Source organism: Pongo pygmaeus, chromosome 7 (genome assembly GCF_028885625.2).
Source record: "Pongo pygmaeus isolate AG05252 chromosome 7, NHGRI_mPonPyg2-v2.0_pri, whole genome shotgun sequence".
In the NCBI taxonomy this organism is placed as follows: Eukaryota; Metazoa; Chordata; class Mammalia; order Primates; family Hominidae; genus Pongo; species Pongo pygmaeus.
Window position 1 is genome coordinate 8008756 of NC_072380.2, and position 18030 is coordinate 8026785.

At 49.0% G+C, this 18030-nt stretch overlaps 3 protein-coding genes across 3 annotated transcripts; all 3 read left to right on the plus strand.

Annotated features, from left to right (window-relative positions):
* The first annotated feature begins 1183 nt into the window (after positions 1-1183).
* Positions 1184-2823, plus strand: LOC129043204 (ubiquitin carboxyl-terminal hydrolase 17-like protein 22). The gene has a single exon (XM_054499937.2). It carries the CDS (start codon positions 1184-1186, stop codon positions 2771-2773), a length of 1590 nt encoding a protein of 529 aa, XP_054355912.1. The 3' UTR covers positions 2774-2823.
* Positions 2824-10517: 7694 nt separating this feature from the next.
* LOC129043205 (ubiquitin carboxyl-terminal hydrolase 17-like protein 22) lies at positions 10518-12107 on the plus strand. The gene has a single exon (XM_054499938.2). It carries the CDS (start codon positions 10518-10520, stop codon positions 12105-12107), a length of 1590 nt encoding a protein of 529 aa, XP_054355913.1.
* Positions 12108-14133: 2026 nt separating this feature from the next.
* On the plus strand, positions 14134-17290 carry LOC134740081 (ubiquitin carboxyl-terminal hydrolase 17-like protein 22). The gene has a single exon (XM_063669440.1). The coding sequence runs from the start codon at positions 15182-15184 to the stop codon at positions 16769-16771; it is 1590 nt and encodes a 529-aa protein (XP_063525510.1). The 5' UTR covers positions 14134-15181; the 3' UTR covers positions 16772-17290.
* Positions 17291-18030: the final 740 nt, after the last annotated feature.

Below are 18030 nucleotides of genomic sequence, written 5' to 3' on the forward strand. Positions count from 1 at the left end.
GGTATAATTTTCCTTGTTTGCTTTTGTCAAATTGAGAACTTTTTATTTCATCTCTATCAAATGTTGATCCATTATCACATACGTATGAAAATATTACCACCCATACTGTGAGATATGTTGCTTTTATTTTCATCATTTCTTTCATAAACCAAAGGTTTTAGTTGGGATACCTTCTGATATCTCAAGACTTTTGTTTCATGTTTTCTTAAACTGCCGTCGGACGTCTGAAACCGCTGACTGTAGCATGTCATGACTATTTCTCTTTTCTGGTAAACCTCAATTTGGGGAATGTCATCAATTAGTCTCTCGGTGATTGCGTGATTTCACGAAAGTCTTTCACATTCTGCTTTGTGCACTGAGTATCTCTTCAAACTTCAGTGCATGTTTCTACCACTTGATGCTTTATTATATGGGAATCTAACTTTCACAAGAGCATTTCAGGCAAAGACTTGTCTTGTTCCCCACTGGCAGGCAATTTCACTCGGATACACAATCAATAGGCTGAGCATGGAACGGTTATCGCTGGAAGGTCTGTTTGATTCCACGGATCTCTCCTTTCTTATTGAGGAAAAAAAAATACGCTGTGCTAATTACTGTACTTCATTGACTATTCTCCAGTCAGAAAGCGCACTTCCGACTTCTTGTCCTTCAATCGCTGAAGGGATGATGGTATCTGCCAAAAGCACACACTTGAAAGTACATTCCAGCACAAACACACACACACACACACACACACACACAAACACGGACACACACACACAAGCGCGCACACACACACGGCTTCATAGGTAAAGATTTCTTCCCTGACATTGTTTTACCTAAAATAAGGCAAGTGTGTGGCCACTGTCCCAACCCGGTTACACTCGTATTCTACGTGCCTATCAGCCTGAGGAGTAATTGGATTCAGGTGTTCTGGAAGGCATGATGTGGGCTGTGTCTGTTGAATTCCCAGCAACGCAAGGGGACACACCCTGTGACTCCTTCCTTAATTGAGTGCTGATATTTGATTGGTTTATCGCGCACCTGATGGGTGGGTGGGGTGTTCGCGGTTGGTGGGGGTGAGGTATATAAGGGCTGATGCGGCCAGACAGCTCCTCATTTGAACACCCTCTCGGAAGAGATAGCGTCTTTCTGCAACCCGCGGTCCCAGCAGAAAAACCTTGTGATCCTTGTTCCAGGCGACATGGAGGACGACTCACTCTGCTTGGGAGGGGAGTGGCAGTTGAACCGCTTTTCAAAACTCACATGTTCTGGGCCAGGTGCAGCTTTTGCTGAAATCCAGCGGACTTCTCTCCCTGAGAAGTCACCACTCTCATCTGAGACCCGTGTCGACCTCTGTGATGATTTGGCTCCTGTGGCAAGACAGCTTGCTCCCAGGGAGCAGCTTCCTCTGAGTAGCAGGAGACCTGCTGCGGTGGGGGCTGGGCTCCAGAATATGGGAAATACCTGCTACGTGAATGCTTCCCTGCAGTGCCTGACATACACACCGCCCCTTGCCAACTACATGCTGTCCCGGGAGCACTCTCAAACTTGTCATGGTCACAAGGGCTGCATGCTCTGTACTATGCAAGCTCACATCACACGGGCCCTCCACCGTCCTGGCCATGTCATCCAGCCCTCACGGGCATTGGCTGCTGGCTTCCATAGAGGCAAGCAGGAAGACGCCCATGAATTTCTGATGTTCACTGTGGATGCCATGAAAAAGGCATGCCTTCCCGGGCACAAGCTGGTAGATCATCACTCTAAGGACACCACCCTCATGCACCAAATATTTGGAGGGTACTGGAGATCTCAAATCAAGTGTCTCCACTGCCAGGGCATTTCAGACACCTTTGACCCTTACCTGGACATCGCCCTGGATATCCAGGCAGCTCAGAGTGTGAAGCAAGCTTTGGAACAGTTGGTGAAGCCCGAAGAACTCAATGGAGAGAATGCCTATCATTGTGGTCTTTGTCTCCAGAAGGCGCCGGCCTCCAAGACGTTAACTTTGCACACTTCTGCCAAGGTCCTCATCCTTGTATTGAAGAGATTCTCCCATGTCACAGGCAACAAACTTGCCAAGAGTGTGCAATATCCTGAGTGCCTTGACATGCAGCCATACGTGTCTCAGCAGAACGCAGGACCTCTTGTCTATGTCCTCTATGCTGTGCTGGTCCACGCCGGGTGGAGCTGTCACAACGGACATTACTTCTCTTATGTCAAAGCTCAAGAAGGCCAGTGGTATAAAATGGATGATGCCGAGGTCACTGCCTCTGGCATCACTTCTGTCCTGAGTCAACAGGCCTATGTCCTCTTTTACATCCAGAAGAGTGAATGGGAAAGACACAGTGAGAGTGTGTCAAGAGGCAGGGAAGCAAGAGCCCTTGGCGCTGAAGACACAGACAGGCGAGCAACGCAAGGAGAGCTCAAGAGAGACCCCTGCCTCCAGGTACCCGAGTTGGACGAGCACTTGGTGGAAACGGCCACTCAGGAAAGCACCTTAGACCACTGGAAATTCCTCCAAGAGCAAAACAAAACCAAGCCTGACTTCAACGTCAGAAAAGTCGAAGGTACCCTGCCTCCCAACGTACTTGTGATTCATCAATCGAAATACAAGTGTGGGATGAAAAACCACCATCCTGAACAGCAAAGCTCCCTGCTAAACCTCTCCTCAACGAACCCGACAGATCACGAGTCCATGAACACTGGCACACTCGCTTCTCTGCAAGGGAGGACCAGGAGATCCAAAGGGAAGAACAAACACAGCAAGAGGGCTCTGCTTCTGTGCCAGTGAGCTCAGTGGATGTGCCGACCCACACATAGGGGTGCGCAAACACACACACACACACACCCCCACAAGCACGCACGCAAACACACACACACCCACACAAACACGAACACTGCCAATCCTAAGTAAAGTAATGAGGAGCCCAAGTTTCTGTCTGTACAACACGGACAACGCAGACAACCTCTGGAGGGACTGTCTGTGTGTTTGTGTTCACGGTAGATGACATTCAGTGTGTATTTCTGAATATGACCTGTTGACGTGTAGGTTTGCGTGTGAGGTTATTGCAGGGGACTGGGTTGACTATTTTCTCCCGGGGTGTGTTTCACTCGTCAGTTGTTGGTCGGCATGAGAAGGTGAAATTTTGTTAATGTGGGACATCCGTGGATCCTTCTCGCCACCTTGAGTCGTGGAAACTGGAATGCATTTGGAAGATAGGAACGGTGCTCTTCTTTCTTACCCTGACTCGCCGTTTTTACACTGGTTTTTGAATGGACCTCAGGCGCCCTAGGACTTGTGCACTTGGTGGAACCCACAGAACGCCGGAAACAGACAGACCGACTTGCCTGTTTCACGGTGTCCAATTCCAATGAGTTGAAACGGAAAATTTTCCCACTGGCATGTAAGTCATTTGGAAGTAAGTCGTATTGGTAGTCAAGGAAATCACACACAGGAGTGTGTGTCTTCAACGAAACTAAATTCAGAAAGCCCTGAAATCAATCTCATTTGGTGTGTTTACAGACGGCATCTGGGGAGATTCCGGGTCATTCGTCCAGCTGCGAAAGGTGCATCTCTGAAGCCCAGTCCCTGTCCTGCAATCAGACTTATTTATCCGACGTGGTGTTTCAGTGGAAATGATTGTGGGAAATGACCACTTCCTTTTCTGTATTTGCTGATTAGGTTTCATGGTCCCTGTCTCGTTAGGTGCAGTGATCAGAATTGACCAACCCCTGAGGAAGGTTGTCCAGTGCACAACCCAGGGCTCGGTAGAACCGCAGAATCTTGGGTGCAACCCTGCTCAAGCACCCAAATGTGCACACGAACAGGGTTTCTGTGTGACGTGTGTGAAAACTACAGTGTGATGCGAATGACTCGCAGACAGTTTATCCATTGGGCTCCCCTCAAAATCAGTTATGAGCATGAAAGGACACCGATGCCCAGGTCCCGGCTCCAGGAATAAGACCCTCCAGGGTCTAGTGTGAAGCCACGGCATCAGGATTGCTCAGGCTTCTGGGGATCATTCTCCTGAGAATGGTGGCTCCTTTCTCCCTGTGGAGCATCTTTCAAAACAGTGCTCCTTTCTTCCCCCAGGACACTCGACATCACGCGCAGGAAGCCTTCTGATTGAGCACACCTGGCCCATGAAAAGACAAGGGAAAGAAACGGGGCCGAAGGTCACAGTCCTCTCATTCCACCATCCTTCTTTAAATCATCCTAATTTCATGGGCCCTGAGGCCAGGGCTGTTTCTTTACACCTCGAGGCCTTGGCGCCGGGACTCAATTCTGCCCTGTTGCTTACTGTCTGAGACATTTTGGGAAAATCCCTAGAGCCAGGATCTCCATTCCTGGTAAGCCAGAGAGCCTGAAGACACACCCAAATTCTGACCCTCTTAGCTCAGGGAACATGTCCACCTTCGTCAGCATTAAAATTTTTGCACCAGATGTGCTAACTGCAATTCCACCATACAATGCCTAACTGGAAATGGAGGCAACATCTCAGATCCTGAACAATTGATGCGAGAATCCGTGAGACACACGGCTTATTTGGGCCTTTTGCCACTGAAACAAGGGCCAGTATTAACAACGTTATACAATCCTCTGATTCACTCCCTGCTTTTCAATCTCTGCGATGCTTTCTTCTTGAGACAGGGCCTCACTCCCGTCACCCGGGCTTTTCTACGGTATAATTTTCCTTGTTTGCTTTTGTCAAATTGGGAACTTTTTATTTCATCTCTATCAAATGTTGAACCATTATCACATACGTATGAAAATATTACCACCCATACTGTGAGATATGTTGCTTTTATTTTCATCATTTCTTTCATAAACCAAAGGTTTTAGTTGGGATACCTTCTGATATCTCAAGACTTTTGTTTCATGTTTTCTTAAACTGCCGTCGGACGTCTGAAACCGCTGACTGTAGCATGTCATGACTATTTCTCTTTTCTGGTAAACCTCAATTTGGGGAATGTCATCAATTAGTCTCTCGGTGATTGCGTGATTTCACGAAAGTCTTTCACATTCTACTTTGTGCACTGAGTATCTCTTCAAACTTCAGTGCATGTTTCTACCACTTGATGCTTTATTATATGGGAATCTAACTTTCACAAGAGCATTTCAGGCAAAGACTTGTCTTGTTCCCCACTGGCAGGCAATTTCACTCGGATACACAATCAATAGGCTGAGCATGGAAAGGTTACCGCTGGAAGGTCTGTTTGATTCCACGGATCTCTCCTTTCTTATTGAGGAAAAAAAAATACGCTGTGCTAATTACTGTACTTCATTGACTATTCTCCAGTCAGAAAGCGCACTTCCGACTTCTTGTCCTTCAATCGCTGAAGGGATGATGGTATCTGCCAAAAGCACACACTTGAAAGTACATCCCAGCACAAACACACACACACACACACACACACACACACAAACACGGACACACACACACAAGCGCGCACACACACACGGCTTCATAGGTAAAGATTTCTTCCCTGACATTGTTTTACCTAAAATAAGGCAAGTGTGTGGCCACTGTCCCAACCCGGTTACACTCGTATTCTACGTGCCTATCAGCCTGAGGAGTAATTGGATTCAGGTGTTCTGGAAAGCATGATGTGGGCTGTGTCTGTTGAATTCCCAGCAACGCAAGGGGACACACCCTGTGACTCCTTCCTTAATTGAGTGCTGATATTTGATTGGTTTATCGCGCACCTGATGGGTGGGTGGGGTGTTCGCGGTTGGTGGGGGTGAGGTATATAAGGGCTGATGCGGCCAGACAGCTCCTCATTTGAACACCCTCTCGGAAGAGATAGCGTCTTTCTGCAACCCGCGGTCCCAGCAGAAAAACCTTGTGATCCTTGTTCCAGGCGACATGGAGGACGACTCACTCTGCTTGGGAGGGGAGTGGCAGTTGAACCGCTTTTCAAAACTCACATGTTCTGGGCCAGGTGCAGCTTTTGCTGAAATCCAGCGGACTTCTCTCCCTGAGAAGTCACCACTCTCATCTGAGACCCGTGTCGACCTCGGTGATGATTTGGCTCCTGTGGCAAGACAGCTTGCTCCCAGGGAGCAGCTTCCTCTGAGTAGCAGGAGACCTGCTGCGGTGGGGGCTGGGCTCCAGAATATGGGAAATACCTGCTACGTGAATGCTTCCCTGCAGTGCCTGACATACACACCGCCCCTTGCCAACTACATGCTGTCCCGGGAGCACTTTCAAACTTGTCATGGTCACAAGGGCTGCATGCTCTGTACTATGCAAGCTCACATCACACGGGCCCTCCACCGTCCTGGCCATGTCATCCAGCCCTCACGGGCATTGGCTGCTGGCTTCCATAGAGGCAAGCAGGAAGACGCCCATGAATTTCTGATGTTCACTGTGGATGCCATGAAAAAGGCATGCCTTCCCGGGCACAAGCTGGTAGATCATCACTCTAAGGACACCACCCTCATGCACCAAATATTTGGAGGGTACTGGAGATCTCAAATCAAGTGTCTCCACTGCCAGGGCATTTCAGACACCTTTGACCCTTACCTGGACATCGCCCTGGATATCCAGGCAGCTCAGAGTGTGAAGCAAGCTTTGGAACAGTTGGTGAAGCCCGAAGAACTCAATGGAGAGAATGCCTATCATTGTGGTCTTTGTCTCCAGAAGGCGCCGGCCTCCAAGACGTTAACTTTGCACACTTCTGCCAAGGTCCTCATCCTTGTATTGAAGAGATTCTCCCATGTCACAGGCAACAAACTTGCCAAGAGTGTGCAATATCCTGAGTGCCTTGACATGCAGCCATACGTGTCTCAGCAGAACGCAGGACCTCTTGTCTATGTCCTCTATGCTGTGCTGGTCCACGCCGGGTGGAGCTGTCACAACGGACATTACTTCTCTTATGTCAAAGCTCAAGAAGGCCAGTGGTATAAAATGGATGATGCCGAGGTCACTGCCTCTGGCATCACTTCTGTCCTGAGTCAACAGGCCTATGTCCTCTTTTACATCCAGAAGAGTGAATGGGAAAGACACAGTGAGAGTGTGTCAAGAGGCAGGGAAGCAAGAGCCCTTGGCGCTGAAGACACAGACAGGCGAGCAACGCAAGGAGAGCTCAAGAGAGACCCCTGCCTCCAGGTACCCGAGTTGGACGAGCACTTGGTGGAAACGGCCACTCAGGAAAGCACCTTAGACCACTGGAAATTCCTCCAAGAGCAAAACAAAACCAAGCCTGACTTCAACGTCAGAAAAGTCGAAGGTACCCTGCCTCCCAACGTACTTGTGATTCATCAATCGAAATACAAGTGTGGGATGAAAAACCACCATCCTGAACAGCAAAGCTCCCTGCTAAACCTCTCCTCAACGAACCCGACAGATCACGAGTCCATGAACACTGGCACACTCGCTTCTCTGCAAGGGAGGACCAGGAGATCCAAAGGGAAGAACAAACACAGCAAGAGGGCTCTGCTTCTGTGCCAGTGAGCTCAGTGGATGTGCCGACCCACACATAGGGGTGCGCAAACACACACACACACACACCCCCACAAGCACGCACGCAAACACACACACACCCACACAAACACGAACACTGCCAATCCTAAGTAAAGTAATGAGGAGCCCAAGTTTCTGTCTGTACAACACGGACAACGCAGACAACCTCTGGAGGGACTGTCTGTGTGTTTGTGTTCACGGTAGATGACATTCAGTGTGTATTTCTGAATATGACCTGTTGACGTGTAGGTTTGCGTGTGAGGTTATTGCAGGGGACTGGGTTGACTATTTTCTCCCGGGGTGTGTTTCACTCGTCAGTTGTTGGTCGGCATGAGAAGGTGAAATTTTGTTAATGTGGGACATCCGTGGATCCTTCTCGCCACCTTGAGTCGTGGAAACTGGAATGCATTTGGAAGATAGGAACGGTGCTCTTCTTTCTTACCCTGACTCGCCGTTTTTACACTGGTTTTTGAATGGACCTCAGGCGCCCTAGGACTTGTGCACTTGGTGGAACCCACAGAACGCCGGAAACAGACAGACCGACTTGCCTGTTTCACGGTGTCCAATTCCAATGAGTTGAAACGGAAAATTTTCCCACTGGCATGTAAGTCATTTGGAAGTAAGTCGTATTGGTAGTCAAGGAAATCACACACAGGAGTGTGTGTCTTCAACGAAACTAAATTCAGAAAGCCCTGAAATCAATCTCATTTGGTGTGTTTACAGACGGCATCTGGGGAGATTCCGGGTCATTCGTCCAGCTGCGAAAGGTGCATCTCTGAAGCCCAGTCCCTGTCCTGCAATCAGACTTATTTATCCGACGTGGTGTTTCAGTGGAAATGATTGTGGGAAATGACCACTTCCTTTTCTGTATTTGCTGATTAGGTTTCATGGTCCCTGTCTCGTTAGGTGCAGTGATCAGAATTGACCAACCCCTGAGGAAGGTTGTCCAGTGCACAACCCAGGGCTCGGTAGAACCGCAGAATCTTGGGTGCAACCCTGCTCAAGCACCCAAATGTGCACACGAACAGGGTTTCTGTGTGACGTGTGTGAAAACTACAGTGTGATGCGAATGACTCGCAGACTGTTTATCCATTGGGCTCCCCTCAAAATCAGTTATGAGCATGAAAGGACACCGATGCCCAGGTCCCGGCTCCAGGAATAAGACCCTCCAGGGTCTAGTGTGAAGCCACGGCATCAGGATTGCTCAGGCTTCTGGGGATCATTCTCCTGAGAATGGTGGCTCCTTTCTCCCTGTGGAGCATCTTTCAAAACAGTGCTCCTTTCTTCCCCCAGGACACTCGACATCACGCGCAGGAAGCCTTCTGATTGAGCACACCTGGCCCATGAAAAGACAAGGGAAAGAAACGGGGCCGAAGGTCACAGTCCTCTCATTCCACCATCCTTCTTTAAATCATCCTAATTTCATGGGCCCTGAGGCCAGGGCTGTTTCTTTACACCTCGAGGCCTTGGCGCCGGGACTCAATTCTGCCCTGTTGCTTACTGTCTGAGACATTTTGGGAAAATCCCTAGAGCCAGGATCTCCATTCCTGGTAAGCCAGAGAGCCTGAAGACACACCCAAATTCTGACCCTCTTAGCTCAGGGAACATGTCCACCTTCGTCAGCATTAAAATTTTTGCACCAGATGTGCTAACTGCAATTCCACCATACAATGCCTAACTGGAAATGGAGGCAACATCTCAGATCCTGAACAATTGATGCGAGAATCCGTGAGACACACGGCTTATTTGGGCCTTTTGCCACTGAAACAAGGGCCAGTATTAACAACGTTATACAATCCTCTGATTCACTCCCTGCTTTTCAATCTCTGCGATGCTTTCTTCTTGAGACAGGGCCTCACTCCCGTCACCCGGGCTTTTCTACGGTATAATTTTCCTTGTTTGCTTTTGTCAAATTGGGAACTTTTTATTTCATCTCTATCAAATGTTGAACCATTATCACATACGTATGAAAATATTACCACCCATACTGTGAGATATGTTGCTTTTATTTTCATCATTTCTTTCATAAACCAAAGGTTTTAGTTGGGATACCTTCTGATATCTCAAGACTTTTGTTTCATGTTTTCTTAAACTGCCGTCGGACGTCTGAAACCGCTGACTGTAGCATGTCATGACTATTTCTCTTTTCTGGTAAACCTCAATTTGGGGAATGTCATCAATTAGTCTCTCGGTGATTGCGTGATTTCACGAAAGTCTTTCACATTCTACTTTGTGCACTGAGTATCTCTTCAAACTTCAGTGCATGTTTCTACCACTTGATGCTTTATTATATGGGAATCTAACTTTCACAAGAGCATTTCAGGCAAAGACTTGTCTTGTTCCCCACTGGCAGGCAATTTCACTCGGATACACAATCAATAGGCTGAGCATGGAAAGGTTACCGCTGGAAGGTCTGTTTGATTCCACGGATCTCTCCTTTCTTATTGAGGAAAAAAAAATACGCTGTGCTAATTACTGTACTTCATTGACTATTCTCCAGTCAGAAAGCGCACTTCCGACTTCTTGTCCTTCAATCGCTGAAGGGATGATGGTATCTGCCAAAAGCACACACTTGAAAGTACATCCCAGCACAAACACACACACACACACACACACACACACACACAAACACGGACACACACACACAAGCGCGCACACACACACGGCTTCATAGGTAAAGATTTCTTCCCTGACATTGTTTTACCTAAAATAAGGCAAGTGTGTGGCCACTGTCCCAACCCGGTTACACTCGTATTCTACGTGCCTATCAGCCTGAGGAGTAATTGGATTCAGGTGTTCTGGAAAGCATGATGTGGGCTGTGTCTGTTGAATTCCCAGCAACGCAAGGGGACACACCCTGTGACTCCTTCCTTAATTGAGTGCTGATATTTGATTGGTTTATCGCGCACCTGATGGGTGGGTGGGGTGTTCGCGGTTGGTGGGGGTGAGGTATATAAGGGCTGATGCGGCCAGACAGCTCCTCATTTGAACACCCTCTCGGAAGAGATAGCGTCTTTCTGCAACCCGCGGTCCCAGCAGAAAAACCTTGTGATCCTTGTTCCAGGCGACATGGAGGACGACTCACTCTGCTTGGGAGGGGAGTGGCAGTTGAACCGCTTTTCAAAACTCACATGTTCTGGGCCAGGTGCAGCTTTTGCTGAAATCCAGCGGACTTCTCTCCCTGAGAAGTCACCACTCTCATCTGAGACCCGTGTCGACCTCTGTGATGATTTGGCTCCTGTGGCAAGACAGCTTGCTCCCAGGGAGCAGCTTCCTCTGAGTAGCAGGAGACCTGCTGCGGTGGGGGCTGGGCTCCAGAATATGGGAAATACCTGCTACGTGAATGCTTCCCTGCAGTGCCTGACATACACACCGCCCCTTGCCAACTACATGCTGTCCCGGGAGCACTCTCAAACTTGTCATGGTCACAAGGGCTGCATGCTCTGTACTATGCAAGCTCACATCACACGGGCCCTCCACCGTCCTGGCCATGTCATCCAGCCCTCACGGGCATTGGCTGCCGGCTTCCATAGAGGCAAGCAGGAAGACGCCCATGAATTTCTGATGTTCACTGTGGATGCCATGAAAAAGGCATGCCTTCCCGGGCACAAGCTGGTAGATCATCACTCTAAGGACACCACCCTCATGCACCAAATATTTGGAGGGTACTGGAGATCTCAAATCAAGTGTCTCCACTGCCAGGGCATTTCAGACACCTTTGACCCTTACCTGGACATCGCCCTGGATATCCAGGCAGCTCAGAGTGTGAAGCAAGCTTTGGAACAGTTGGTGAAGCCCGAAGAACTCAATGGAGAGAATGCCTATCATTGTGGTCTTTGTCTCCAGAAGGCGCCGGCCTCCAAGACGTTAACTTTGCACACTTCTGCCAAGGTCCTCATCCTTGTATTGAAGAGATTCTCCCATGTCACAGGCAACAAACTTGCCAAGAGTGTGCAATATCCTGAGTGCCTTGACATGCAGCCATACGTGTCTCAGCAGAACGCAGGACCTCTTGTCTATGTCCTCTATGCTGTGCTGGTCCACGCCGGGTGGAGCTGTCACAACGGACATTACTTCTCTTATGTCAAAGCTCAAGAAGGCCAGTGGTATAAAATGGATGATGCCGAGGTCACTGCCTCTGGCATCACTTCTGTCCTGAGTCAACAGGCCTATGTCCTCTTTTACATCCAGAAGAGTGAATGGGAAAGACACAGTGAGAGTGTGTCAAGAGGCAGGGAAGCAAGAGCCCTTGGCGCTGAAGACACAGACAGGCGAGCAACGCAAGGAGAGCTCAAGAGAGACCCCTGCCTCCAGGTACCCGAGTTGGACGAGCACTTGGTGGAAACGGCCACTCAGGAAAGCACCTTAGACCACTGGAAATTCCTCCAAGAGCAAAACAAAACCAAGCCTGACTTCAACGTCAGAAAAGTCGAAGGTACCCTGCCTCCCAACGTACTTGTGATTCATCAATCGAAATACAAGTGTGGGATGAAAAACCACCATCCTGAACAGCAAAGCTCCCTGCTAAACCTCTCCTCAACGAACCCGACAGATCACGAGTCCATGAACACTGGCACACTCGCTTCTCTGCAAGGGAGGACCAGGAGATCCAAAGGGAAGAACAAACACAGCAAGAGGGCTCTGCTTCTGTGCCAGTGAGCTCAGTGGATGTGCCGACCCACACATAGGGGTGCGCAAACTCACACACACACACACCCACAAGCACGCACGCAAACACACACACACCCACACAAACACGAACACTGCCAATCCTAAGTAAAGTAATGAGGAGCCCAAGTTTCTGTCTGTACAACACGGACAACGCAGACAACCTCTGGAGGGACTGTCTGTGTGTTTGTGTTCACGGTAGATGACATTCAGTGTGTATTTCTGAATATGACCTGTTGACGTGTAGGTTTGCGTGTGAGGTTATTGCAGGGGACTGGGTTGACTATTTTCTCCTGGGGTGTGTTTCACTCGTCAGTTGTTGGTCGGCATGAGAAGGTGAAATTTTGTTAATGTGGGACATCCGTGGATCCTTCTCGCCAACTTGAGTCGTGGAAACTGGAATGCATTTGGAAGATAGGAACGGTGCTCTTCTTTCTTACCCTGACTCGCCGTTTTTACACTGGTTTTCGAATGGACCTCAGGCGCCCTAGGACTTGTGCACTTGGTGGAACCCACAGAACGCCGGAAACAGACAGACCGACTTGCCTGTTTCACGGTGTCCAATTCCAATGAGTTGAAACGGAAAATTTTCCCACTGGCATGTAAGTCATTTGGAAGTAAGTCGTATTGGTAGTCAAGGAAATCACACACAGGAGTGTGTGTCTTCAACGAAACTAAATTCAGAAAGCCCTGAAATCAATCTCATTTGGTGTGTTTACAGACGGCATCTGGGGAGATTCCGGGTCATTCGTCCAGCTGCGAAAGGTGCATCTCTGAAGCCCAGTCCCTGTCCTGCAATCAGACTTATTTATCCGACGTGGTGTTTCAGTGGAAATGATTGTGGGAAATGACCACTTCCTTTTCTGTATTTGCTGATTAGGTTTCATGGTCCCTGTCTCGTTAGGTGCAGTGATCAGAATTGACCAACCCCTGAGGAAGGTTGTCCAGTGCACAACCCAGGGCTCGGTAGAACCGCAGAATCTTGGGTGCAACCCTGCTCAAGCACCCAAATGTGCACACGAACAGGGTTTCTGTGTGACGTGTGTGAAAACTACAGTGTGATGCGAATGACTCGCAGACAGTTTATCCATTGGGCTCCCCTCAAAATCAGTTATGAGCATGAAAGGACACCGATGCCCAGGTCCCGGCTCCAGGAATAAGACCCTCCAGGGTCTAGTGTGAAGCCACGGCATCTGGATTGCTCAGGCTTCTGGGGATCATTCTCCTGAGAAGGGTGGCTCCTTTCTCCCTGTGGAGCATCTTTCAAAACAGTGCTCCTTTCTTCCCCCAGGACACTCGACATCAGGCGCAGGAAGCCTTCTGATTGAGCACACCTGGCCCATGAAAAGACAAGGGAAAGAAACGGGGCCGAAGGTCACAGTCCTCTCATTCCACCATCCTTCTTTAAATCATCCTAATTTCATGGGCCCTGAGGCCAGGGCTGTTTCTTTACACCTCGAGGCCTTGGCGCCGGGACTCAATTCTGCCCTGTTGCTTACTGTCTGAGACATTTTGGGAAAATCCCTAGAGCCAGGATCTCCATTCCTGGTAAGCCAGAGAGCCTGAAGACACACCCAAATTCTGACCCTCTTAGCTCAGGGTACATGTCCACCTTCGTCAGCATTAAAATTTTTGCACCAGATGTGCTAACTGCAATTCCACCATACAATGCCTAACTGGAAATGGAGGCAACATCTCAGATCCTGAACAATTGATGCGAGAATCCGTGAGACACACGGCTTATTTGGGCCTTTTGCCACTGAAACAAGGGCCAGTATTAACAACGTTATACAATCCTCTGATTCACTCCCTGCTTTTCAATCTCTGCGATGCTTTCTTCTTGAGACAGGGCCTCACTCCCGTCACCCGGGCTTTTCTACGGTATAATTTTCCTTGTTTGCTTTTGTCAAATTGAGAACTTTTTATTTCATCTCTATCAAATGTTGATCCATTATCACATACGTATGAAAATATTACCACCCATACTGTGAGATATGTTGCTTTTATTTTCATCATTTCTTTCATAAACCAAAGGTTTTAGTTGGGATACCTTCTGATATCTCAAGACTTTTGTTTCATGTTTTCTTAAACTGCCGTCGGACGTCTGAAACCGCTGACTGTAGCATGTCATGACTATTTCTCTTTTCTGGTAAACCTCAATTTGGGGAATGTCATCAATTAGTCTCTCGGTGATTGCGTGATTTCACGAAAGTCTTTCACATTCTGCTGTGTGCACTGAGTATCTCTTCAAACTTCAGTGCATGTTTCTACCACTTGATGCTTTATTATATGGGAATCTAACTTTCACAAGAGCATTTCAGGCAAAGACTTGTCTTGTTCCCCACTGGCAGGCAATTTCACTCGGATACACAATCAATAGGCTGAGCATGGAACGGTTATCGCTGGAAGGTCTGTTTGATTCCACGGATCTCTCCTTTCTTATTGAGGAAAAAAAAATACGCTGTGCTAATTACTGTACTTCATTGACTATTCTCCAGTCAGAAAGCGCACTTCCGACTTCTTGTCCTTCAATCGCTGAAGGGATGATGGTATCTGCCAAAAGCACACACTTGAAAGTACATTCCAGCACAAACACACACACACACACACACACACACAGACAAACACGGACACACACACACAAGCGCGCACACACACACGGCTTCATAGGTAAAGATTTCTTCCCTGACATTGTTTTACCTAAAATAAGGCAAGTGTGTGGCCACTGTCCCAACCCGGTTACACTCGTATTCTACGTGCCTATCAGCCTGAGGAGTAATTGGATTCAGGTGTTCTGGAAAGCATGATGTGGGCTGTGTCTGTTGAATTCCCAGCAACGCAAGGGGACACACCCTGTGACTCCTTCCTTAATTGAGTGCTGATATTTGATTGGTTTATCGCGCACCTGATGGGTGGGTGGGGTGTTCGCGGTTGGTGGGGGTGAGGTATATAAGGGCTGATGCGGCCAGACAGCTCCTCATTTGAACACCCTCTCGGAAGAGATAGCGTCTTTCTGCAACCCGCGGTCCCAGCAGAAAAACCTTGTGATCCTTGTTCCAGGCGACATGGAGGACGACTCACTCTGCTTGGGAGGGGAGTGGCAGTTGAACCGCTTTTCAAAACTCACATGTTCTGGGCCAGGTGCAGCTTTTGCTGAAATCCAGCGGACTTCTCTCCCTGAGAAGTCACCACTCTCATCTGAGACCCGTGTCGACCTCTGTGATGATTTGGCTCCTGTGGCAAGACAGCTTGCTCCCAGGGAGCAGCTTCCTCTGAGTAGCAGGAGACCTGCTGCGGTGGGGGCTGGGCTCCAGAATATGGGAAATACCTGCTACGTGAATGCTTCCCTGCAGTGCCTGACATACACACCGCCCCTTGCCAACTACATGCTGTCCCGGGAGCACTCTCAAACTTGTCATGGTCACAAGGGCTGCATGCTCTGTACTATGCAAGCTCACATCACACGGGCCCTCCACCGTCCTGGCCATGTCATCCAGCCCTCACGGGCATTGGCTGCTGGCTTCCATAGAGGCAAGCAGGAAGACGCCCATGAATTTCTGATGTTCACTGTGGATGCCATGAAAAAGGCATGCCTTCCCGGGCACAAGCTGGTAGATCATCACTCTAAGGACACCACCCTCATGCACCAAATATTTGGAGGGTACTGGAGATCTCAAATCAAGTGTCTCCACTGCCAGGGCATTTCAGACACCTTTGACCCTTACCTGGACATCGCCCTGGATATCCAGGCAGCTCAGAGTGTGAAGCAAGCTTTGGAACAGTTGGTGAAGCCCGAAGAACTCAATGGAGAGAATGCCTATCATTGTGGTCTTTGTCTCCAGAAGGCGCCGGCCTCCAAGACGTTAACTTTGCACACTTCTGCCAAGGTCCTCATCCTTGTATTGAAGAGATTCTCCCATGTCACAGGCAACAAACTTGCCAAGAGTGTGCAATATCCTGAGTGCCTTGACATGCAGCCATACGTGTCTCAGCAGAACGCAGGACCTCTTGTCTATGTCCTCTATGCTGTGCTGGTCCACGCCGGGTGGAGCTGTCACAACGGACATTACTTCTCTTATGTCAAAGCTCAAGAAGGCCAGTGGTATAAAATGGATGATGCCGAGGTCACTGCCTCTGGCATCACTTCTGTCCTGAGTCAACAGGCCTATGTCCTCTTTTACATCCAGAAGAGTGAATGGGAAAGACACAGTGAGAGTGTGTCAAGAGGCAGGGAAGCAAGAGCCCTTGGCGCTGAAGACACAGACAGGCGAGCAACGCAAGGAGAGCTCAAGAGAGACCCCTGCCTCCAGGTACCCGAGTTGGACGAGCACTTGGTGGAAACGGCCACTCAGGAAAGCACCTTAGACCACTGGAAATTCCTCCAAGAGCAAAACAAAACCAAGCCTGACTTCAACGTCAGAAAAGTCGAAGGTACCCTGCCTCCCAACGTACTTGTGATTCATCAATCGAAATACAAGTGTGGGATGAAAAACCACCATCCTGAACAGCAAAGCTCCCTGCTAAACCTCTCCTCAACGAACCCGACAGATCACGAGTCCATGAACACTGGCACACTCGCTTCTCTGCAAGGGAGGACCAGGAGATCCAAAGGGAAGAACAAACACAGCAAGAGGGCTCTGCTTCTGTGCCAGTGAGCTCAGTGGATGTGCCGACCCACACATAGGGGTGCGCAAACACACACACACACACACCCCCACAAGCACGCACGCAAACACACACACACCCACACAAACACGAACACTGCCAATCCTAAGTAAAGTAATGAGGAGCCCAAGTTTCTGTCTGTACAACACGGACAACGCAGACAACCTCTGGAGGGACTGTCTGTGTGTTTGTGTTCACGGTAGATGACATTCAGTGTGTATTTCTGAATATGACCTGTTGACGTGTAGGTTTGCGTGTGAGGTTATTGCAGGGGACTGGGTTGACTATTTTCTCCCGGGGTGTGTTTCACTCGTCAGTTGTTGGTCGGCATGAGAAGGTGAAATTTTGTTAATGTGGGACATCCGTGGATCCTTCTCGCCACCTTGAGTCGTGGAAACTGGAATGCATTTGGAAGATAGGAACGGTGCTCTTCTTTCTTACCCTGACTCGCCGTTTTTACACTGGTTTTTGAATGGACCTCAGGCGCCCTAGGACTTGTGCACTTGGTGGAACCCACAGAACGCCGGAAACAGACAGACCGACTTGCCTGTTTCACGGTGTCCAATTCCAATGAGTTGAAACGGAAAATTTTCCCACTGGCATGTAAGTCATTTGGAAGTAAGTCGTATTGGTAGTCAAGGAAATCACACACAGGAGTGTGTGTCTTCAACGAAACTAAATTCAGAAAGCCCTGAAATCAATCTCATTTGGTGTGTTTACAGACGGCATCTGGGGAGATTCCGGGTCATTCGTCCAGCTGCGAAAGGTGCATCTCTGAAGCCCAGTCCCTGTCCTGCAATCAGACTTATTTATCCGACGTGGTGTTTCAGTGGAAATGATTGTGGGAAATGACCACTTCCTTTTCTGTATTTGCTGATTAGGTTTCATGGTCCCTGTCTCGTTAGGTGCAGTGATCAGAATTGACCAACCCCTGAGGAAGGTTGTCCAGTGCACAACCCAGGGCTCGGTAGAACCGCAGAATCTTGGGTGCAACCCTGCTCAAGCACCCAAATGTGCACACGAACAGGGTTTCTGTGTGACGTGTGTGAAAACTACAGTGTGATGCGAATGACTCGCAGACTGTTTATCCATTGGGCTCCCCTCAAAATCAGTTATGAGCATGAAAGGACACCGATGCCCAGGTCCCGGCTCCAGGAATAAGACCCTCCAGGGTCTAGTGTGAAGCCACGGCATCAGGATTGCTCAGGCTTCTGGGGATCATTCTCCTGAGAATGGTGGCTCCTTTCTC